The 25,747-nt window shown below is 41.4% G+C and overlaps 1 protein-coding gene across 1 annotated transcript; it reads left to right on the forward strand.

Annotated features, from left to right (window-relative positions):
• Positions 1-2,377: 2,377 nt before the first annotated feature.
• On the forward strand, positions 2,378-25,496 carry pcsk2 (proprotein convertase subtilisin/kexin type 2). The gene is made up of 12 exons (XM_076075846.1): positions 2,378-2,560; positions 4,297-4,401; positions 8,216-8,329; positions 8,737-8,845; positions 9,618-9,655; positions 13,922-13,998; positions 14,947-15,035; positions 15,887-16,062; positions 18,255-18,470; positions 19,907-20,007; positions 21,372-21,599; positions 25,007-25,496. Exons 1-12 carry the CDS (start codon positions 2,378-2,380, stop codon positions 25,494-25,496), a joined length of 1,926 nt encoding a protein of 641 aa, XP_075931961.1.
• The last annotated feature ends 251 nt before the right edge of the window (positions 25,497-25,747 follow it).

A 25,747-nucleotide genomic window follows, 5' to 3' on the forward strand; every position in this document is an offset into this window, starting at 1 on the left:
AAGACTTGAAACTAGCAATTGAGACCATAAACTCATGTTTACTGAGGTAATAAATCATGTGAGATTTAGGGTCATTTTTTCATAGACTTCTATAAAAGCGGACATCTTTTTGCAACCAGAGGCTATTAGAAGGAATGTAAGTTTAAATCACCTCAATATTGGCTTTACTTTTCAGACCCGGAAGTTGCTGCCTGGACCCCAAACAGAAAGAGCTAAAATGGATCCCAGCATCATCTTTACAGTAAATGATGCCAGGTCACATAATAAGAGTATTCTGTATTATAGTTAGTTAGTTCATTAACAGATTTTTTCTTTGTACATCAGGAACAACTTGCACTGAGTAATATCATGAATATAACCAACTTGATTATATACTGCACAAATGAGTGACATGATTTCCACCATGTCGAATTGACTCCATTTCCTTCTGTAAAAATGACAGGCTTACTCTTAACAGAGACGATAAGCACAGGAGGTATAGCCTTTGAGTATTACTTCACACAGTGGGAGATGGAGCAGCTTTAAAAGCATACAAACGCCCACTCCTCTCGCAACAGTGAGAGGAGTGGGCGTAAACAATCCTTAGTGATTTGTCTGAAAAAAAACAACTAAATGTCTAACAGCAGAAGACGTTGTAGCTTTTCATTACAGGTTTCCCAGCCATATAGGAATACTTTACATGCGAATCAGCAGTCAAAACACAAGTGTGGATCAGTCACGAGGACTCAGCAGTGTAGAATGGTGTGCTGACGGAGAAGGGGAGGTTGCTGGCTTGCCCGAGCTAAATAAATAATCTCTGGGCTGTAGAATCACAGGAGTGTGGGAGGAGGTCTGCAGGGAGCATGGAAACAGTGATTAGTAAAAGCGGATCCACTCATAGAAAATCAACCTTCATTATTGACTTCTATGAGAACTGATCCACATGCAATTGTACTCCCTTACCACACCTTTTTTTAACAACATTATGTAATAGTGACAGTACGCCATTATGATGATGGATTAACATCTTTTAATGAGGCGCATACTGACTTAACAGAAATGAGCGCTTTAAATACAAAACACGGTTCATAAAACATGCATATTTTATGAGGATTTTCTAATTCTCTCCATGTGCATTTTTATCTCACATTCCACTGAACAAGTGAAATGATCGCAACTAATCATTTTGCCTCAGTGAATTCAAAATTCACACTGGTTTAAATACAGCCGTCTTTTGAAATGTATGCAATGCTAAATATTTGATGAGCAGGACTATTTCCTGTAAATCGTGTTTCAGCTCCATTTAGTTGAGATAGCTGGATACTTCAACCCTGCAGTCATGCAACTAGACAATGGCATGTCACATTAGGTGACCGCTGTCAAGTCCTCATAGCTGAACTGAAAAGACCAGCTGTGCCGCAGTCATCAAATATGCCCCTTTTCACTGAACCTTCTCTGTATAAGGGAACCTAACAGCATCACAGGAACACATTTCTCCCTCTTGCTCTCTACTTTCTCACTTATGCCCCTCACTTTTACATCAGTCTATACAGCAGCCCTGTAACCCTATGCATGTATCATAGAGCAGCGGGGAAGCAGGTCGAAAGCAGGGGAGCAGGAGTCCTTTAATGAGCAGCCTTTGTAAGAGAAGCCTTTCCGCAGGGTTCTTCTAACAACCTGCTGTCCACCTCCAAAATGACCAATTATAGTCAAATGGGACTGTTCTTGCATTCCATTTGACAAAGAAGGTCAGGCTGGTCATATTAGAGGTATGCCATTTAAAAACAGAGAGAGGACTGCTGGCTGAGTAGTAGGCTATGTTGTAAAATTGTGGCTAGGAATTCTATTTCATTAAAGAGATATTCCCTCAAAAAGGTCACCATGAGCTATATATGGCACACTCGTCCCTGTTGGGATATTATGCGAACCTATCCATTCCAATGAGGCCAGCATCAGATACTAATCAATACAATTCCCATCAAATCTGAGGGTGATGGGGGGAATTCTCCAAGGTGCTGAAAAGCTCATCCGGGGGAGGAAACGGGACACACCCGCCGTAGCCCCATTGGTACAACGTCACGCGCAGAAACTACCCGAGCGAGTAAGGTAAATTAATTACAGATAAGAAAGAGGAGGAGGAAGAGGAGCGATAGAAAGCTGAGGATGCAGGTTTGAAACACACAACCTCCCCACTCTTAGCACACAGCAGGAGCGGCTACACCTCGGTGAAATACAACTTCAAGTGGTCTCATCAGCCGACGACGAGGAGATGCGTCCGCAAAAGCTGTGATTCGACCCCTTCACATCCTCCTCCTCCCGTCTTTAGCGAGGAGCAGCCCGCACACTGATTCCACTTCGACGGTAAGGCAGACAGGCGGATTGACACAAGCCAGACACGATGCGCGGATCTCCCCGACATGGGACAGCCGTGGGATTTATAGTGCTGCTGAACGCGCTGCTGCTTGCGACACAGGCTGCAGAAGGAGCATTGACGGACCACCTTCTTGTTGAGTTGCACGAGGACGCACAGGATGAGGCGCACCAACTTGCAACACAACATGGGTTCCAGAGTGCCCGAAAGGTAGGGATGGATGCTCGGATAAAATTGGCAAGCATTGCTTGCACTATAGGCTTTTTTCTTTCTCCCGAGGAAAAACTTAAAAAGAAAAGAATAAATTAAATAAATTAAAATATTCACATTAAAATGCTAAAACAGAGATCTATTTGGCAACGTTTCTATCCATAAAATAGATATTGATGCTAGCAAAACTAGCAGTCCAGCAGCCCATAGAACATACTGAGACTTCTCATGGTTTTATTTTGATTTGACTTCATCATACTTTTGCCTAATTTGATGACGTCATTCATACTCAAACGCAGGCCCTGGTTAGGTTCCCCCATTGGCCTATAGTCCTGGGGACTCAAAGCTGCCCAGGCTTAATTCATGTATATTCCCAAACACATCCAATTTCAGTGTTCTATAAATAAAATAAAGAAAAAGAAGCTTCTCTCACAACTTCTCTCACAACATGAAGTCGAGAATTTTATACAATCCAATCTTTGAATGTTAAGTCATTAAATAGCATTAATGGATGAGGAGAATCTTTTTATCTTAATTTACGTTGAATTTCTCTTATTGCCTGATTTGTTAAAGGGCGAAACCATTTTAACATGAAATTGTGGGACATTTCTAAAAAAAAACACATCCTTTTCTATCACTCACACAGAATATGGGACATAGTGTATTCAGATTGCATAACGTGATATGCATTGCCTTCCCTGCAGCCACCTGAGACAATATGTCTTATTAAGTATAGTCAAATGCCGCACGTATCCCAACATGTCAAAAGGCGTATAACAAGCCATTTATGGCAGACCAATGGAAATAATTCCCTGAGTGTGTCTTGTCCCATGTCAAAATAAATGTGTGGGTGAAATTGGCCGGAGACTTAGCCAGTGAGGCGTAGCGGTGAACAGAGGGGTGTCTGCGCTGCTCTGAATGGGAATTTTTTTTTCTTTCTTTTTTACCTCCACAATAACAAAAAACGTGTTTCAATCTTAAACTAATCTCTGTGAGCTGATTGCGCAGCACCACCAGTCCTGTTTGCTAGTTTCATTCCTTGTTACTCTAGATCACCCCCCCCCCCCCCCCCCCCATCTACTGCCTCCCTATCAACCAGGTTATGTAATCTGCAGCTATATTGGTTTTAATGGGATATGCATCATTAAACAATGTCTGTGTCGTTTGAATTATCTTCTATTGTTGCTTAATTAACTAGACCAGGACCCAGAACTGAGACACACAAATGTGAGCACAAAGAGAGATAAAAGAGAGAGGACGAGATCTTACATCAGCATATATCTTTTGGGCAACAACGGTAGAATTTAAGAGCAGTGGAAGAAGGATAATCCTCATCCTTCCATGGCAATTTCTTTTTCACATTAGATTTGACAGGCGCATCTGAAAACGTTTATTCTGAGGATTGACCCTGGTTGTTGCGAGCATAAGGGGGTCTTTAATCTGTGCACAGTGCCGGAGGGAGAGCTCTGGATGATGCATCTCATTTCCTTGCCCTTGTGATTTATTATGGTTGATTCCAGCACTGTTCTCCAGTGTCTTAATATAGACCCTTGTTAAAAAGCCAGGGAATCAGTGGACGGTGACCTGCTCTCCTTCTCCTCCATTCATCAATGTATAGAATGTTTTCTATTGGTAATTCACACACTTTCTGCTTGCTGCCTCTGTGTTTGTTCTCATCTCTGCTTCCGCTCCTGATCTATCTCCCATCTCTTGTTTTATTTTATTTTTTTATCCAGCTTTCCTTTGGAGAGGGGCTCTTTCACTTCTATCCTCAGGACACTTCAAAGAGGCGGAGCAAACGCAGTGCCCACAGCAGACAGCGGCTCCAGAAAGACCGCAGGGTAAGCACACACACACACCCACACAGAGATGCACATTGACAAAAGCTCGCTTTGTGTCTACTGTTTGCATGTGCCTAGGTGAGCACGACTCCCCTTTTACTTTGCATGACAATGGTTATTTTGAGACCCATACACATCTAGTGCAACACCAAACGTACTCAGAGCAAACAGCTCACCGGGGACAGTCCACATGTCATCAAAAGCTCCTATAGATAAATACAGAACGTACTGTAAAGAGAAGTCAACATCATGAGGATAGACACATTATTCAATATAGCCAGAGATGAAATAAGAACATAGCATGAGGGTGATATAATTAAAATTCTAAAGTAGGTCATATCTGTAATGAAGGTAGTATTGATTTATCGTGCCGATGTTGATGCACATTAATGACACTCTTGTATGGAGTGTGATCTGTATGAGTATCATCTGTATTTTGAAAATGTTAAGGTGTGCAGATGACGACGATGATGATGATGATGATGATGTCAGAAGCACTGGTCCCCCAGTCTTATTCAATACCCAGCTCTAACTCACTAACTTAAACTATCATTTATAGACTTGCCTTTTGGTGATAGTTTTGGATTTTTGGAGGGAAAGAAATGCTTTGAATGTGTTTCCTTATAATGTCCCATTTTTGTATTGTAAGATTTGTGTTTATAAGCCTTCCAATGAAGGGTTTTGATAAGGTGCAAATAAAGTAGGTAGTTGAGAGGTTCAAGGATAGACTCAGAACACACTGGAGAGTCTGGTCATGGCCTGGCAATGCCCCTGGGTCCCGAAGGATGAGCTGGATCATGTTGCTGGGGAGAGGGACGTCTGGAATACCCTGCTTAGCCCCCAAGACCTGGCCACGGATGGATGGACGGTGAGATGGTTGTCGGTGTAGCAGTGGTACTGCATTTGCATTGTAAATGATCGGAACATAAGTTATAATCAAATATGATAATATGCTATTCCGATAAAATTATATTAATATTTAATTAATGTATTTCATTCTGGATGTGGATTCGGATCAAAATTTCCCAGAGCTTGAGGTGATCACTAATTGCTTTGGTCTGTCTGACCAACAGTCCGAAGATATTTAATTTAAAAGCAAAGAAACAAGGAAAAAGGAGGAGCTACAGCTATTTTTTTTTTTTTTTTTTAAATGACTTTAATCCATTTTCAAAATACTGTAGTTTCATTTCATGTCAATGGACTAAATCAAATTGACAAATGGTTTCGGCTCTACTTCATGAGACACAAGGATCTGTGAGGTGTCTTCAAGCTTTTTTCTAGATAAAACAGTTGGGCTGCGTGCTGAGCTCTGTGTGTTTAGTTCTGTCCACCGTTGGAGGCGGTGACAGTGGAGGTCCTGCAGCAGACAATCAACTAACCTCTCTAATTGCGGTTGTGAGAGGTGCTAATGAAAATAAATGCGAGCCACTCCACCGAGCTAATACAGCTAATGGAAGTGAGACAGCGCCGACATGGTCCGGTCTGAGTTCCAGATGCTGGGTTTTAATCAGATGTTTGTCATGCTCATATGCGACACTGCAGTTATGGATTTCTGTGGATCTCTGGAAAAGATGAGGTCAGCTCGTCTAATACAATGTTGCCTGTTTATCATTCTAAAGTGTGTTCCTCTCATGTTTCAAGGCGGTACGGCGGACATATCTCAGTATTGCACCTGCAATTCTGTCAAAAAGAAAGGAAATATTCTGTTGCATACTAATATTTAGACATAGATGAAAAAAAACAAATAGTATTTTAAAGGTTGGAAAAATAATTTGACCATTGTAGAGTCTGTTAATTGTTTATTTATTTAAAAGAGTCCATACACACTAATTTAATATACTTAAAAACTCTAATTGAGCAGCAGCCCTGAATGTAGTGTTGAGTGTATGGGATGGATTTTGTAGTGTCCCAGGAGCCCTCTTATTTGTTGGACTCTATTAGTGGAGCATGTTGACCCACTTCTGACTCACCCACTAGCTTTTCCCTGTATTCCTCTGCATCTTTATATGCTTCCTTGTCCTCCCTTGTCCTTTTACATCTCATGTCCCACATTGATTCAAATGTGACGTCTATTCAACCACACATCCGTGCCTTCACCCAAACCATCCATCCATCCATTCATCCATGGTTCCTCCCTCACAATTTCTTTTTTACATCAGAAACACATTACAATCTATTTAAGGTCTACCAGGCGGTGAGATATAAATAAAGGTGGAAGATAGAATACATCTTTGTGAATAAGCAGCATCCCCTGACCCTGAGAGACACATGCCTGGGAAAGCCTGGAGGAAAAAGGACGAGGAGAGAGGAGACACCGACACAGCTCTTTGATTTGAAGTGAACTGGAGCATTGTGAGTTGTGAGCAGGCAGCGGGAAAAGACGAAGAGTGATGGTGGTGCATGGGCACTGTTTGATGTTGTGAGTGGGCAGTATGACATGCTTTCTCAAGGGAAATACCAGCTTCCCTGCCAAGTGATGGAATAAATTGATGATGGATGGAGAGAAGAAGGGGGGGGGGGTGGGGGGCGTAGATAATGTAGGAAGTGCTGTCAGTTTCTTCCTGAATGTGAATGTAATTATTTGAGGACAAATGTAACATGAGGCCACTTTAAAAAGGAAATCCTCCAAGACAGAAGATACATTTGCAAATATAGTGATTTTATTTTCTTCAGAACTGACGTGTCATTTAAATGACTTGTGTTGATTTACAGTGTGTGTGCCTCCTGATTGTGTGTAGAGTATGCCATAAAAGAAAAATCTGGATGAATAGGCTTTGGCCATTTTAAAAGGCCATCTTAAGTGCTGCTCTGCTCTCTTATCTGTGGTGGTAAACACAGCGGACAATGCCTGTTTCTCTCACGTCACACGAGAGTGAATTTGCTAAAGGTGAGCACAAGAGGAACATGTAACCTCAGTGACTTGTTTTCAAAATGTAGCTTTGACATTGTGAAAAGGCGTTTTGTTTTTTTATCATTAGCATCACTATTTCAGGTATAAAAACAGAATCAAATGAATATATATATCTTTTTATTTCTGCAATGTTTGTGTTATATTTATTTGTGCTTTATTTGAAATAAATAAAGTCAAGCACACAGTCTTTCCACCTACACACATAAAGAGACAGAAAAGGAGCTAAACATTCAAATGATACATTTCCAATGCAGAACTTCACTTCAGGCTTGGTTTAGGTATTACCGGACTGTAATAAATCAAATGACTCATGCTTCCTTTACCTCTCCTCAACCTCTTCAGTTTTTCCAAATGTGTGAAGGTGCCTATTTGATGAAACCTCACAGGAAATGTGATTTCAAATTAGAACCGCTGAATTGACTGGCCTCCGTTGATTGCTGTCGTCGTCACAACTACAGACAAAGATGAAGACAGTGAAATATTGGGAATGTATTGTTGGCTTGATTTCAAAATGTAGCAGAAATGAAAATACAACATTGTCAGAGACAGCCAATCATTTTGATGACAACAGCCAGCCAATCGAGAACCTCAATTTCCCGACATTTATCCCCATCATTTATGTGGCTCCAGCTGCAGCCTCTCTGATTAGGAGGAAAAGAATAGCCCTTCTGATTGAAACGATGTTCTACCTTCATGGTACAGTAGAGCACAGCTGGGTCTGCTGATCTCCAGCGCACAGAGCAGCACACTCCTACATCTCACCCGTCATATTAAATCCTATTTCTAATTGAATTTGTGTGCACTTTCCCTTTCCTCTTTGTATTATTTTATAAGAGGTTTGCGAGGTCATGTGTTGCCTTTAAATAGATCCTGACCTAGTGTTTATTTTGCTTTTGTCCCCAGGTGAAGAATGTCATTGAGCAAGAGGGTTTTAGTCGTCAAAAGCGAGGCTACAGAGATATCAATGATATTGAAGTCAACATGAGTGACCCTCTATTCACAAAACAGTGGTATCTGGTGAGTAATAAAGCCAAGCAGCCGCCTGCATGCCATCTGACCTTCAGCACCAACCCACCTTAATTACTCAGATGCCAGGCATATTCCCCACTACTTTCCGAATCAATGTTGTAATTCATTCTGTAATTAGCCTTGCCGATACTGTCCAAGCCATCTCGTAGCTGCATTCATGCCGCTTAGTTTCCGCCCCTCTTGTTTACCCTAACTGGCAAGCGTGACGTTTAAGCCGCGGCAAGCTTGCTGTCAGTCATCTGGCGCGTCATATCGTTGACATTTACTTTCCCTTCTTCTCACACACACACAACGCACACACACACATATGAATCTCCATGTTGACAAATGTTCTAATGGCGACTCACCAGGGTGCTGTGAGTCATGGATGTTTTCCATATTGTCTGAGCGATTAGATAAACACAGGCCAGGCAGACGGGACCCCTGGGCTGGATCTTAATGTGGCTGAAGCTTGGCAACTGGGCTACACGGGCAAAGGAGTTACCATCGCAATCATGGACGATGGTGAGTGTGATGTAAACACACAGTTATACCTGCATGCATATATTTGCCGTGCTGATTTGACTAATTGCTTTGTTTACATTGTTTTTTTTCATTTTCAGTACAATGAGTAGTAAGAAAAAGTTGCATTCCAGATGTTGTATGGTGACCACTGTTCAGATTGATTTGGCATTCTCTGTTGAAGGTGATTCACAACGTAGGACCAAGTAGGAGAGAGCTACATGTTACTGTGCAATGGAAAGCATCTATTTACATAATGGCACAACATAATTTACACAAAGATATAAATGACAAGATATACATCATAACGTTGTTAGTAGTTCATTTTTATGTTGAACAATTCATTAAAAAGGACATTTAGCTGATTTTCAACCAGCTTTGTATCCTTACAATGCGGGAAGCATATGCAAATGAACAATGTTCAACCTCCCTCCATGCTGCCCCAAAGCCCTCTGATCAACCACCGGCAAAAGTCTGCCGGACGACACAAAATAACGCGTTCGTCGTCAAATGAGCTCCGGGCACCAGCAACATGGAGGGAGGCCAAACATCATTAATTTGCACAAACCACCCACTTTGCCATGATACAAAACCGGCTTTACTCAACTAATTGTTTCCTTTATCTGTTATTTCTTTGTTGTGTCATTAAGAACAAAACTAAATAAATATGAACCGATAGTGAAACAGCAATGAGACATTTGAGGTCACACTATCCTCTGTAAAGCACACCCTCTGAGGCTTAATATCCCTGATTAATGTCAAAATCACATTTCAGGCATCGACTATCTACATCCAGACCTGGCATCAAATTATGTGAGTACTCCAGTGTTATTGAACTTCCTACTTTCCTTCGTTTCTATGAAGTGCTGTTAATGAGTGAAGCAGGGGTTCAGGTGGTGGATTTCATGGGCTTTGTGTGGTGTGCCATCGGCAGTGACAGGTGCTTTCCAAGTTGCCTTCATGGCTGCCGAGTCTCCTTGTTTTCCCGGAGGACGCAGAGACAGGCAGACGGCCAGCCAAGCTGTTTAATGTTAATGCACACTGCACTGTGGCAGGCACAATGGCAGGCCGATCTGTCACAAGCAGAGATAATGCCAGGGTAGTTGGCGCTGCATAATGTGACGCTCTATCTCCTGAATACTGATAAAAAAAAACTTAAAGGACAAGAGGGATTGCTAAATGGAACAAGGAAATGCAGAAGGCTTAGTTTGATTTGACTACATAATTTGCAGTTTCGTCAGTGGAACTGCATTGTGCAGTCGTCTTGAATCCAGGATGTTCAAATAAACCTTCCGGAGAAGCTGAGGTGCTGTGAAAGAGTGATCCTTTTTTTCGTCTTATATCCATGCTTTTTATTAAGAATTGTATTTAGAAATGCCAGCAGTTTGTGTACCGTTCTCACTGATTTGCAGAAGTAATAAAGATTACAGCGGCACAGTGTGATCTCTGTTTTGCTTTTCCGCCTCAGCTATTGTGCACACTATGTGATCCTTTTAAAAGTGGCTTGCATAAGTGTTGTTTTTTTTGTGTGCATGTCACTGTGCACCTATCACTATGTTTGCCTATGTTTCTTGCCTATGAACAGAGATAAGCCTTGGCCCAAAAATAACACTCAGTCTCAGCTGGTGATGCAGGAGCATGCTCTACCATGCTGTGCATAGATCCATAGTGTGTGTTTGTAGGAGCATGTGCAAGAGAGAGAGAGATAAGACATTGTCTAACTGGGTAGATCAAATTCATGGCACATTAACCTGCAAATGCTAAAAGTATAATTAAACATTTTTTACATGAATAAATATATACATACAGCTAGTTGAATTGCGCGGCTAAGCGATATAATAGCAGATATACTCCATTGTGTACTTCATACCTTTAACAGTATTTAATATCAGATAGCACTCGTGGAAAACATCTCTGATGGGAATAAAAATGAGGAAATCTGGTTGGATTTCACTATAATACAGTTATGATGTTGAGTTTGAACTAATTCCTGCAACGGAGCTATGAGTGTGCAGTTACTCGGTTTATTTTTTGGGAGGGGGCGTTATCTCCAAGCTTGCCAGCACCTGATCAATATTGTGTTAGGCTACTTCAATATTTGGAGGAAAGGCAGCATTGATCAGCGGATTTCTTTTTCCGTCTCAAATTGCGAATTGTTGCAAGTGTTACTCCACCCAGGGAAGTTACCATGACAACATGTTATGATCTCACATCACCATGAAGTTGATCTCATATGTTGCTTTTGTATGAGAGACGGAGCGAGAGAGCAAAAGAGAGAAAGAGCGAGAGTGTCTATAAAAGTAGATTGCGAGATTTATAGCGCTGGGGGCTCATCAAACGTTGTGATGGAAACGGTTTAAATTGATGTTCACGACCATATTTTTAGGAGTAGATAGAAGGACACATCCGCCTTCACTGTGTGCTTGGACCTTGTAAAGTACTTTCTTTCATGGGACTAAAGCATCTTGCAAAATACTTCCAAGTAATGGCACATTCTACTGCAATCCACTCTCCCAGATTATAATTTAGGTTATCAGCACCAAATGGACGAATGAAATCAGCCATAACATGATGAATGGCCCTAAAAGGAAAACATGAGGTTTTGTCTACGCTTAGTCCCCTTCGTTATCAACATATATAATAAGTCAGGAATAAAACACATCCACAAAAACAGGCTTCACTCTGCATTTAAATGATTTGCCTTTTTAGTGATGGAAGAAGTACTCAGATCCTTTACTCAAGTAAAAATTAGTACAACAAACATACTCAATTTCACGTAAAAATTCAAAATCCTGCTTCTGTTAAAGTACAGAAGTGCAGCAAAATGTACTCATTCTGCAGAAAAGCCAAAAGGGTGTGAAACCACTGTAGGAATATATTATGTTTTTTTATGTAAAAGAAAATGAACCAGTGACTGCAGCTCTTAGATGAATGTAGTGGAGTAAAAGGCACAATATTTCCCTCTGAAATGTAGTCGATTAGAAGTTGAAAGCGTCAGAAACTGGAAATTTTCATGTAAAGTAAAGTACAATAATTCAGAAGTTACACTTAAGTAGCCTACCTTGTTAATTCCATTCCAAAATCTTTTTATTTGACTTTACCCCGGGGCATACGTCCTCCGCTACACCAGCTTTGAGTCATTGCTCTCTCAAGTACCATTTGCTCCGAGGACGGTGAACAGGCAAGGGTTGCAGGGGAAAGGTGAGGTGGCTGAGACTTGGCACAATCCATTATTCTGACCAACGGTTGCTCACAGGACACCAGAGGAAGAACAGAGTCTGATTGATAGCAGAAGGTATGAGCTTGAGAAGCACAGCAAGTGATTCATGGACAGGCCACAGTGTCATTTATTACCGGGACTCAGCACCTTTCACTCCATTTAATGAACAAAAAAACCCCAAAGAAAAACACACACTCCTGCTCCTGACATGAGCACAAAACCGGTTTGGGAGTACCATAATCTCCCTTCAAAAATATTTCTCTGTGAATAATGATAACAATTATAGGCCAATTTGTATATAATATATATTTTATTTTTTTATTGTTTCTTGACATGTACATTTACAATAAAAAAAAATAGAGAAGTAGAAGTAATCACAAATGAGAGAAATAGTTAGGATGACATTTACCCTTCTGTTTATCAACACAACTCCTTTAACAATCACAGAGGTGGGAACCTCTCTCTACCGCCACTTCCTTGTGCACCCCAGTCGCCCTAATCATTGCTACTTTCCTCCAGGCACCTATCCACATTGTGATAATTACAGTGTTTCTCCATTGGGTCAGTAAGCTTTTGCCGTTTTCCTTTCTCTTTGTCGCTGACTGAGTCATCTCTTCTAAATGTCAGCCAGCAGAGCTGTCAGGCCTGTGCGTGGAAACAGCCCCCAGATGGATCTGATGTGTTCAGTTCTGTGGCCAATGAACACGGCTGTGGCCTCTCCATGCTCATGACCACATGAAGCACCTGTTACTTTGTTAAAAATGGATACCACAACAAGTGACATGAGTGACAGGCGGAAAGGTTATTGCAGTAGTTTGAATGAGCTTTGCAAGATTGCAACAGAAAGAGCAATAAGTGCTAGACTTTCCCTCCGATGTCTGTTGAATCTTGAATCCAACTGTGTGTGTGTGTGTGTGTGTGTGTGTGTGTTTGTGTGTGATCCTCAGACATGGCTATTCTGGTAATTACGTTGGCATTAATGTTTCTCTGGCAGATGTGTGTCTCTTGCGTCTTGTTTCTCCTGCTTTTCCGTTGTCGTTCATTCTGATCCTATTACTTTTGGCCATGTGGAATTAAATGCTGGCAGTGATTGGGCCATTATTTTCTCAGCTTGAAATCCCCGCTGTGACCACACATTATTCCAGTATCGCCGCAGAGGAAAGATGTTGTAGTCAGATTTGGGCTGAGTTGGTTTCTATTAACCTTACTTAACAAAACATGAAAATTTGCAACCTCAGAAATGGTTTATTGCCAAGTATGTTTGCACATACAAGGAATTGGTGATTGATGCATGACAATAAACACAATGCAATAGTATAAGACATAATTAAATATAAAAAATAAAATTTGCAATAGAATATGATTAACAAACAATATAACAGGTTATCAACATGTGATGTAGCACTGAGCGACCAGTGATCAGGTCCGCCAGGTGTAGATGGCCACTGCGCAGCACATTAGGGCGGGACTAAAGGGTGGGAAAACAAATAATGCATGAGCGACAGAAAAATGTCAACAAACTACAGCGTGCTGAGATGAGCTGTATTATTTTCGAAAATGTCTTCTTTACGGTCTTTGTCTCAAACACAGCACAACACAGAAACGGTTGTGATTGTCCAAAGTGGAGAAGAACCGGACACATCTGCCTGAGCAAATATAACATGAGCTCACAGATTTGTGCTGTAGGCAAGTTAGTTATAGTCAGCCAGGTGTACCGAACCAAAAGAACATCTAGATGACAGAGCAGGCAGTGATAAGGTCAGCACATCCCCAGGAAATGCTCCTATTTGCTTTCTCTCCTTTTGTTTTCCTATCTTGTTGCTGTTGTTTTTGTAAATGCATCCAATTGGTCCTTTCAGAATGCCGATGCCAGCTATGACTTCAGCAGCAATGACCCGTTCCCATTTCCACGCTACACAGACGACTGGTTCAACAGGTAAATATCACCCAGCCGACCCCTGTTCATACTCTGTGTGTACTCTCCCTGGAGTCTGGCAGCTCGCCTCTATTGATTTTCTCTTCACATAGTTCCATTAAGACATAATGGTCCACTATAAACAGAGCTGTTGTCCAACACAACACAATAGAAGACATGATACCTATTTTTACACCCTCACTTGGAGGAGACAAAGTAGACAACGAGGACTTGCACAAGTCTGGTCTCCTTTCAGAGTGGCAGTGTTCACAGTGGCGACCTCCTGCCTGATAACGCCTTATCTGCCTGTAGTCCCCCAATCACATCGGGAGATCACTGCAACACATGTCGGAAAAAAAGGAACAAAGAGGAATATATATTCTTTCTCCTCCTCTCCTCCTCCACCGTGCCTCCATCTGCTCAGATGTATCAGTGTGTCTTGTGTGTGGGAGTGAGAGGGGAGTATTTGGGTTTGCCAGTGTAGCAGTTGCTGACTGTCGGGCTCAACTCGCTGGCTAATCAGCTGGTTGTTATAAATAGCTCACTGTCTGTAGCAAAGCATGCTGGGAGAAAGGGGTTGACTCTCTGCAGTGTCCCTGTTGGGAGCGAAGGGATGGAGAGATAGACACATTACGTGGTGCACACAAAACACTGATATGTGCAAACATATTCAGTCGGACTCAGATGGATGATGCATAAATGGATGGGTTAATATTGTTGCCTCTCCATGAGCTAATGTTCTACAGGTCACAGAGTGTTTGTTCATTTTAATTGATTTATGGCACGGATGCTAAACCTCTTCAATTAACAATTTCCTCATTCTAGTCTGGCACAAAGTCAACAAAATCATGACTTGCATCTAATCTGGGAAATAGTATCTCAAATTTTACCCACAAGATATCCTTTCTAAATTCATGCAAATTCATGCAAATCCTCTGAGGTGCATTCTCTGCTTTTTGCTGTCACCAGTCATGGCACACGATGTGCCGGAGAGGTGTCTGCAGCGGCCAACAACAACATCTGCGGTGTGGGAGTCGCCTACAACTCCAAAGTGGCAGGTTTGTGTCATATTCAAGCTACAGTTTGGACAGTGAGATGAATGACAATAAGCAGTCAGCGATGTCAGTGAAATACATTTCTGACAATGGTATGATTTAAGGATGAAATAAAGCTTAATGTGGAAGAACAACATTGCATCGTCTGGTATTGAAGCATGTTTAAACTCTACCTGTTCTCGTGGAATTACTGCAAATGACTGCAGAGGTCAGTTAGAGTCCACATAGCCACACGACAACACCATTAATCCGGACAACTCCATGTTTCATTTTCATATGGATTTTTCTTGAAATTTGCTCTGGGAGTAACACAGTAGTAAAGGTGAACTCAATAGAGAGCAGAGCTCCACTAGATGTGTCTGCAATGGCCCCTGCTGTATTGTGTGATTTAATGAATACAACCCACAATTGGCTAACTCCCTGTCTAGACACTAATGGGCTAAAGGGCATCATGATACACATTTCATTCAAACTCAAACACAAGCTGAGATTAATGAATCGGCTCAAAGTCGTCGTATAAGATGAGTCAGACAATCTTGCTAAAAACTAAAACAAAAATAAACTCACCAAGCTGTCTTGTCACATAGCAGTGGCTGATTTACCAAGAGGTACAGCAGTGTGTGTACTGGTAGTTCTGTTAGCTTATAGAGGTTATCCAAACACACCATACAAAACAATACAAAAAGAAACTTGACAGTCTAGATATTGTAAACTTGACCAGCTGAAAATGGTTTTATATATCAACCATTTATATCTACCTAAACTCTACTGTGTTCCTGTAGCAGTAACAATATAGTAAACCATAGTAGACATCATTTTAACGTCAGATTCATATGGAGATGTTGCTTCTTCAGGTATCAGGATGTTGGACCAGCCCTTTATGACTGACATTATTGAGGCATCATCCATCAGCCACATGCCCCAGGTTATTGACATCTACAGCGCCAGCTGGGGACCAACCGATGACGGAAAGACGGTGGATGGACCGCGAGAGCTCACGCTGCAGGCTATGGCTGATGGCGTCAACAAGGTAAGGCAACGTCATGCCATATCTTTTCCACTTGTATCAAGTCAACCTTTACAAAATCCAATTTGCGTCCCTAGATTATTGTTCATTCTTTTTGTTTGACTGATTTCTGGAAATCAGATATTTTTTCCTATTATTTACCGACTGCCCCCCAAAAAGTCAGAGTGTAGATTCAGGGTTTCTGGAGCTGATTCTGGCATTCTGGTCTTGCTCAAGGACACTTCAGCAAGGTGAAGTCTCTTCCAACGGCAGCCAACAAGGGCTTGAATCTTATATGTAGATATACTTTGACACACACACACACAGAGGTGCCATGCCAACAATGCCATTGCCAATTACTTGCTCAATTAATCATCATGCACTGTGTGCGTGGCAGATGTGGGTTGCTTTGGAACGACCCCGTCTCAGGCAGCGTAGCTGTGTAGGAGCAACTCGAACTGTAATCTCTGATCGTGTAAACACAACTAATCAAGCAGCTACTCGATCGTAACGCCTCTTAGATTCTAATGATCACTTATATAAGCTACTGTGTAGGCTGAACGTGATGCGCAATGTGCAAAAAAAGGGAAACATCTCAAATTGAATTGTTATGTTATATTAACAACTGAGTCAGAAAGAGTGGCTTTAAGTCTGCCTCTTAAATATAACTGCGTGGTTTTGCAAATTGATACCGATAATGGAAATAAATAACACTGCGTGCCGTGCAAAATGAAAGCACTATGTTTGGATTGTGCAGCAGACAGAAGGCAGGAGGCGAGAAGCTCGATGATGCTCAAACCTGTCTTTGCCAAACAAACAGAGAGCAACATGAATAAGCATCGGGAAGGGAAGGACATGCCACTCTTACTCCACTTGATCTTTTGTTCTAGGGAAACTGTCGGCCTTTTGTAGAAACAGGTGCAGCATTTGGTGAAGAGGATGCTCTCTGCATGGAGCCACAGTCAGTTGTTTCATGTTTCAAGGCCCTCTATCAGCAACAAAGATGACATTTTACTGTGTGTTTAAATGCACACAAGGTATTATGCTCCATTGCAAGGATCATGTACAAAACAGACATAAATGCTTTAATTTGATCATTCCTTGACATATTATAGCTCTGATATGCTCAGAATTGTGCAGCAAGTGTGGTCCTACACGATAGGACCAAATATGTCTCTATTTGTTGCCTGTTGTTGTGAATTAGGTTTCAAGATTTAACTGACTACTTTCTGGCGTTTACATGACCACAACCACACGCTTTTCTTCTCAATTCAATTGTTTTCCTTCAGCAATGGCTGTGTTCCTGTATCCTGGTTACATATGACAGATGGTCACGTTTTGCCATCAGCTGCAGAATTATTTGAGAAACTAATGGAATCAGTATAATCATTTCTTTAATACAGGTTTATAATGATAATGTTTGTGGTTGCACCAATCAATATTACCAATGTCATTATTACATGTTGTTGTATTGGATGCAGTTTTCCATTGTTGTTCTTTTGCTGTCCACCATTTTTACTCCAATAGACAACAAACCTTAAATCCAGCAAAAAGACACACATGAACACAGTAGCTTCACCTCACCATCTTGATCTTATTCTATGTACAACAAACAGCTGATGAGTTGAGAGGTCAGTGAGCACGTCAGAAGTGTACTGGGAAGCCTAATTATCAAGCGCTTTAAAGACTACACACTTAATAGTACAATTTCTGTATGATTTTCTGTATGATTTGATTGAATCAATCACAAAGACAAATATATCCTTGAGACCTCTATCTATTTGCTACAAATTTCTTATGGAATATTTTGACATGTTTTCAGTTCAATCAATAAAACTTTATTCATGAAGCAACTTTCGAACAAAACAAATGCTCTTAGAAGTGCTTGCACGTGATTAACCAAACTTATGTTGAAATAAATAAAATGTTGATAGAATAAAGATAGTAATATATATATATTTATACATTACTCTACTTTTTGTTATCAACATTTTATTACTTTTAGACATCGATACGTATAGAATACTTATAAATAATAAAAGCAGAAATAAGAGCAAAATATCAGTATTTTCAGCTCCTCATAGGTCCGCTGGAAGGCTATTTCAGCGACTTGGAGAGTAAATCTATTACATTAACTAACCTAGCTTAGATTATGTACATTCTTAGTGTCCCAAATTCCCAACATGAACAGAACTGTGATGACGATGTTGTTTTAGGGGCGCGGAGGAAAAGGCAGCATCTATGTGTGGGCATCAGGAGATGGCGGCAGCTATGACGACTGCAACTGTGACGGCTATGCCTCGAGCATGTGGACAATCTCCATCAACTCAGCCATCAATGATGGACGCACCGCGCTGTACGATGAGAGCTGCTCCTCCACCCTGGCATCCACGTTCAGCAACGGACGCAAGAGGAACCCAGAGGCTGGCGTTGTGAGTGTGTTTGTGTACACATACACTGTATGTTTTCACGACCGAAGATAAATCCTTTTGAGTATTCCATGGTCCCTGAAGTTGCCTTTTTCAATAGGTACGAGCACTTTTAGCATTCAAAGGCGACCCAATACTGTTTGGTAACGTGTAATGTCTTTCAAAGATGTGTCCTCATTCATGGACTGAACTGTAAATAGCTTCTTTTCAGTTGGTCCAGCAGGCACTATATCCTCGGCCTTTCAGGAGATTGGATGTAACCAGGGATAAAGCCCTAAGAAGCTCTTATGCTGTATTTGCTGTCTGGTTGTGACAAATGGAGGTTCAAGTGGAGGAATAGCTCTTCTGTGATTACCTTCCTGGACAGCCAGATGGTTTTGCTATACATGTTCAGAGCAGATGCCATCACCTACTGTGTGGATCATGGCGTTTAAAGCAAAGTGGATGTGTTATTAAGAGAAATAGGAAAATATTTTCTCTTTTATTAGTTGTTATTGTTAGACAATATTTTTTATCCTGACAGGGGAAACCATTATCAGAGACTTCATTGCCACCAAAGTGGCTTTATTGTGTTTTTTTTATGTATATAAGTGTAAAGAAAAGTAACAAGTGAGACACCAAAGGTAATCTAGTGACTTACCTTAGCATACACTAATGGGCTATAACTGTAACATTGACCTTGAGTAATATGTCACCAGTGTGCGATCATGAAATAGAAGGAATGGATGAGTCTCCAGAATCAGAAAATCAGAAAGCATGCCGTCTTTGAAGCTGAAGCGTGACGGGTGATGCTTATACTTCCCTTTATTGAGGACAATTTCCTGACCTTGATGGCTAGTTTTAGGAAAAGGAGCATTCTTGTATCTTAGCATACACGACACACATCGAGAATACAGGCCGGCACTCTTTACCATGTGTGTGAAATAATTTCCCAATGTACGAAGGCAGCAGTGTTTGTGTTTGTGATTATGCAAATCACCTTTGGCTGTTTACAGAGCCACAGCTCTTCCCTAGGGTTTCCCCTCTAATTTCAGTCAATCTGTTATCACTTCTAATTAAGCCCTAAATCAAATAATGAAATGCTTATTCAGTAAATAGAAACATGACTTGTCTGCTGATGTGTATATAATAGTACAGCCAACATACACTCGGCCCTCCTTTGTGTCCTTTTCTATCTTTTTTTTCTGAAATGAAAAATTTATATGTAAAGTAAAAGGATTATAGTGATTACGCAGATGTTCTTCAACTGAAAATGCTTTCCCAGACAATTGATATTGAATGTCTGAGTTAGTAGCTTAGGGACTGTACAAAAATGATTAGGGGGGGTGCAGGGATTCAATAAAGGGGAAATTTAATATATTGTTCCTCTTTTGCTGTAGACAGGGTAGTGTCATTTTTGTCTTTAGAGACTGAACAATTCTGTGATTTACATATTTCAGGCCACCACGGACTTGTATGGGAACTGCACGCTGCGTCACTCTGGAACATCAGCAGCAGCTCCAGAGGCAGCTGGTGTCTTTGCTCTGGCAATTGAGGCAAAGTATGCACTCTACTGCCCCATCCACACACCTGCAGTATTTGTGATTATTGCTTTCGATGGACTGCTTGTATAAAACATCACTACGTAACTCATGTGCTGGTCAGAAGGTATAATTACACAATAACATGCTTTCAACCACTAAATCTGGATAATATTTGATTTGAAAGAACAGTTACGCTATTTATTTATGAGCTGCTTATTTTTTCCAAGTACAACCTTGAGCTTTTATATTGCAATGATCTATCAATCTTCATCAGATACCTCAGATCCTTTATTATAATTGTCTGTCCGTGTGTCTGAACTCCTTAAAAGCACAAATAATTTCTCCACTTTCACAGAGTTGCTTATTTATCACAACCATAAGCTGCATGAAAAGCAAAACAGCACATATTCAGTCACACAAAGTACAGACTCTATGTGCTTGTGTCAAGGACACAAATTTGGACCAGTGCTCTTCATATCTCAGTAAAAGGCTTGAACAATATAGTTATATAAGCTGATAAGATGGGCCCAGCTCTTATGTTTTATTTATGACTTAATATATGCATGTAGCAGAGAGACTGGGATGATAAAAACTCACACTGTAGCAAATTGTATGCAGGCTAATGGTGATAGCTTCGATTATAGATGAAAGTGCTAATCGTGTCATATTAACACTGTGGTACAAATTGGAGTTTATTTTATAATCCTTGTGAATTCACAGCAGATTGTTCCTTGTGGATTAGAAAATACTTGAAAACACATGCCCCTTAAGTAAACCCGCCCACACATAATTAAACGAATTTGACAAATATAAAACCTGGAGAATTGCTGCTTCTCATATCCCAGAGGGGAGCCTTTCCTTTCTCTCAGGCGCTTCATTTCTCACATTAAAGGCTGACACGATTCTGCTGCCATTAACTGACACCATTTAGTGGAGTAGAGTAAAGAAACGTTGTTTGCTCTGCACACACAATAATGATGTTGCTGTGGGGAGGAGCGGATGCTCACCCTGTCCGGCGGCAAATAACCCACAAGGCTGTTTGGCCTTTTTACTGCCCAAACACACTTGAACCAACGGCAGGAGTCAGTGAGTCAGCCAGAACAAAGCTGTCACTAACAGCCGAGATAATGGAGGGAGACACAGACAAAGGCAACCATCTGCCTCACAGTACAGACCCTATGATATTAAACAATTGAAAGCATGTCATTAATGCAAATCTATGAATCAGAAATGTTTTAATACTCATTAAATGGTGATTTGTTTTCCTGCTATCTTGCCTACTGGTTCTAAATTACAATATTGTCTCCCCTCCATCACTCTATCCTTTCTTTATCATCCTGCCTCTGTCCTATCCACCCTGGTGACTGTTTGTCCACCCCAGCCCTAACCTGACATGGAGAGACATGCAGCACCTCTCAGTCCTAACCTCCAAGAGGAACCAGCTCCATGACGAGGTTCACCAGTGGAGGAGGAACGGCGTGGGCCTCGAGTTCAACCACCTGTTTGGCTACGGTGTGCTGGACGCTGGGGGCATGGTGAAAATGGCCAAGGAATGGAAAACTGTGCCTGAGCGTTTCCACTGCGTAGCCGGATCCATTCAGGATGTCCAGTGAGTCATATTTCGACATGTTTTTTGGTACACTGCATATTACATGGGCACACTACGTATTCTACAACTGTCCCCATCAAGATGTTGAAAGGAAAATACTGCTGAGCACAAGCGACTAATAACTAATAAGTAATTCAATAAAATATCTGTGATGGGAGTGTCTACTTCATAACCCTGTGACATTTAGATTAGCTGCTCAGTCTGTCTGATGTTCCTGTAGATTTGTTATGACATAGACGGATGTCCTGACAGGTGCTGTTTGTTAATTAATGCATTTCTATTTTGACATCTGAATTGAATATCTGTCTGACATCCCTAACAGAACTGTATACAAATACATCTGGTGCCATCTTGTTTTGATTGAGAATCTTTCATTTTAAAAAAATGGATGAATGAATTTAAAGTAAAAAATGTCCTATTGTTACTTCACTTGGGTGTTTGCCGTTCATTGCAGAATGATATATGTGATAAGTGTGTCTGTGCTCATCCTTAAAGCAAAACAGAAACTTTTGAAAGAAGAAATAACACATTCTTCCTATTATATATGAAAAGTTTCAATCATAAGCAATAAAACATACTGGATGTGGTGTGACCTGTAGCTTATGGCGGCTAATCTTGTGACATTACAGTGGAGGAAATCTTAAAAGTATTTACTGAAGGACGCAGCAAACACAATGTCATGGACATTCTGTAGAAATAGACGTTAGGCTGTAAACAAACTACACTGCATGAGGATCTGCCCCTATCTTTCTTTCTTTCTTCCACTCACATTAAGTTTTATCTTCCCTTGTATCACCCTATCCTCTTCCTTGCATCTCCTCCATCCACAGCATTGCTTTTACTTTCTCCTCTGTGCTCCCTGTCATCCTTTCTTTTCCACCCTCACCTCTTCTTCCTCTCTTTCATCATATTCATCACATCCTGAGGCTTTGAGCTCCCCATGTGTGATGCCTGGTCGTTTCCTGTGGCTAGCCCTCTTATTCACTCTAATTAGAGCACCACAAATGCCCCAGCATGGCGTTCCCTGGAAACTGTGTCAATTAGATTGACTGACAGCCAGAAAGGGATTCCAGGTGGAGGTGATCATGTGTGTACTGTAGATGTGTTAGACCTAACACAAAGCTTTCATATACATTGTGAAAATGTCAATGTGTGGGTGAAGATTAAAAAAAGCAGACTGAATGCGGTGCATCTGTGTTCTTTTGCCACCATCAACACCTCCTATTCCTTATTTTAGTCTCTAATCAGTGCTCCACAGACAACGCAGTCACGACAACACGGTGTGAAAGTGTGCTTTTTGTGTGTGTGTGTGTGTGTGTCCCTCCTTTGAGAACAATGGCAGATGAAAACGACCATCCCTTAGGAGTCGTACAGCTTTTATTGCATCTCTGAGGACTTGCCCATTGCAGAGCAGTTGTGCCTTAGACGTTCCATTGCAGAAAGTGTCATCAGCTAGAGATATAGAGATATAATTACAACGAGCCCACCTCTGTGATAGTGCATCACCAGAGAAAAACAATAAACTCAGCATTGATCTGATAGCTGCTCTTGCTGGCTGCGGCTTACTTAGCTGGAGGAGAACTTCTCATTATCAGTGGAGCTGGTACACAGTGCCCCACTGTGTGGTGGGGTTGTTTTTAATCTACACTGGTCCTGCCCTTCAGAGGCATCCCTCTCCCTGCTCTATGACCGACGGCTGTAATCACTCTCTCGCATTATCTGATGGGAACCGTGCGCTGGGCATATTCATTCCCAGATTTAGTTAAAGGCACAGTCATAATTTCTAATAAAGTAATAATAGTAATTAAACATGAGCAGTAATGACACCCTTAATGATAGTGAAGATGTAGAAATGTAGATAAAAAATAATTGAAATATTTCAAGCTGTCTCGCTGTACTTAGGCTATGATAATACAACGATTCTGAAAAGTGAAGCCAATGCCAAGGTGACTTAAACTTGCATTATTTCTAAAAGCCAGCAGGGGGCGACTCCTCTGCATAACAAAATGTGACTGTATAGAAGTCTATGAGAAATGAACCTACTTTTCAATTTATTTGGTAAACATTGTAAACATGAGTTTATGGTCTCAGTCGCTAGTTTCAAGTCTTCTTCAATACAGCATGATGTTCATTTTGTATATTATGGTCCCATTTACAGTAAAATAGACGATAAAGGTGTGCTTTAGGGCGTGGCTATCTTGTGATTGACAGGTTGCCTCCACGGCGTTGTCCAGCATGGAAGTTGTCTGTGTTTTCATCTTACAACTTAAACCCTTTCACAGTGTGTTTTCAGTTCAGGAGAGTGAATCATAACCTTTTTGGTTGCCTAAACATATCTTAGTCAGCGTTCGGTTGTACTTAGCTCCGGCCTCTCGTCTCACTTCTGGTTGCAAAAATTCAAGATGGTTACGGCCAAAATGCCATACATGAGGCTTCAAAACGGCAGGGCACAAACCAATGTGTGACGTTACGGTGACTACGTCCACGTCCTACGTCTATGCATACAACCCACATATGTGGTGTAATGTTGTTAGTACAATAACTGCTTCATATTCGGTTACTTCCAATTACTCAACATGCATTGTAGGGTGTAACTTCCTGTGAAACACCCCACTGTGAATTGCTCCGTTTTTCTGGGAATAGTAATTCGCTTCAACAGCCCTTACAGATCACCGCTGCACGCAACTCTCTGTGCTCAGCATAGTGCTCTATTAATCATTTTCACACTGCTGTTCCACAGGTCCCTCTCACTCAGTTTCTGTGTCTTGTCGCTGTTGCCTTCTCTCCACCCAGCCGCCCCCATTTCCCACCGCCTGCGATGCCGCCCCGGCCTCTAATAATGTTATTAAGCCTCCTCATAGGCTTTGGTCACCACCCTTGCCCTGCTGTGTTCTCACTCTTTCTTTCCATCACCCAAAGAGATAACAGCAGTATGTATTCTCTATCTCAAAGCAACAACAATATACCAAGACCAGCCGGCTTTTACACTCGGAAACAAATCCATCGTGTCAAAAAGAAAAAGGATCTCCTCATGCACTGAAAAGGAGCTACAATTTAGAAGTGGTCCAGTGCACGACAGGCAATACATGTAGTTTATTGACAAATAGCCTCAGATTGACAGTTGGCTTTATAATAAACATTATTTTACAGGAATGTAAATCCGTTGATTTTTATAATGTGCACAGAACTAAAGTGAGACCTTAAAGAAACATTCAAAGGAGAGCAATGCAGTAGACTGAAGAGAAAAGAAAAACATTCACCTGCTCTAACAGTCTTACAGGGATGCCCAAATATTCTCTCTGTGATATGTTTATTTCATTTTACTCTTTTTATTTGACTTTTGCCCATTTTTAACACTGATGTTTAACTTTTTTTTAAACTTTCTCAACCTATTTCTCCTCCTTCAGTAAAATCCAGACCGGCAACAAACTGGTGCTGACCATCAGCACTGAAGCCTGTCAGGGGAAGGACAACTTTGCCCGCTACCTGGAGCACGTTCAGGCGGTGGTCACTGTCAACGCCAGCCGCCGCGGCGACCTCAACATCAACATGACCTCGCCCATGGGCACAAAGTCCATCCTGCTGAGCAGAAGGCCCCGTGACGACGACTCCAAGGTGGGCTTCGACAAATGGCCCTTCATGACCAGCCACACCTGGGGCGAGGACCCCCGCGGGACCTGGGTCCTGGAGGTGGGCTTTCAGGGCGAGGAGGCACAGCGCGGAGCCCTGAAGGAGTGGACTCTCATGCTGCATGGAACACAAAGTGCCCCTTATATAGACCAGATAGTGCGTGATTATCAGTCCAAACTTGCCATGTCCAAAAAGGAGGAGCTGGAGGAGGAGCTGGATGAGGCTGTAGAGAGAAGCCTAAAGAGCTTGCTGAGTAAAAACAACTAAAGTCACATCTGCATGTTGCCAACTCTTTCACTTCCTCTTATCTTCCTCCCTCTCAGCGATCTTGCTCTATCCTTCTCTAAATCTCCTCTGTTCTTCCCACTCTCTCGTCATCCTCCCTTTCGTCTACCTCTCTTCACTCTGCTTTTTGTTATCAAGTGTTTCAATTAGCGCCCAACCTTAAATGAATGTCTCTTGTAATCCAATCATGATAAAAGTGTAACCTTTATTAATCTGTTCTACATAGAGAAAGC

This window comes from Anarhichas minor, unplaced genomic scaffold (assembly GCF_050575085.1).
Source record: "Anarhichas minor isolate MPS153535 unplaced genomic scaffold, ASM5057508v1 ptg000054l, whole genome shotgun sequence".
Classification (NCBI taxonomy): Eukaryota; Metazoa; Chordata; class Actinopteri; order Perciformes; family Anarhichadidae; genus Anarhichas; species Anarhichas minor.

Excerpts from the sequence above, each read along its gene's own strand:
- pcsk2 (XM_076075846.1), top strand. The coding sequence starts at position 2,378 with ATGCGCGGATCTCCCCGACATGGGACAGCCGTGGGATTTATAGTGCTG. Across the intron at positions 4,402-8,215 it reads GGCTCCAGAAAGACCGCAGG|GTGAAGAATGTCATTGAGCA; the intron begins GTAAGCACACAC and ends TTTTGTCCCCAG. Across the intron at positions 21,600-25,006 it reads GGATCCATTCAGGATGTCCA|TAAAATCCAGACCGGCAACA; the intron begins GTGAGTCATATT and ends CTCCTCCTTCAG.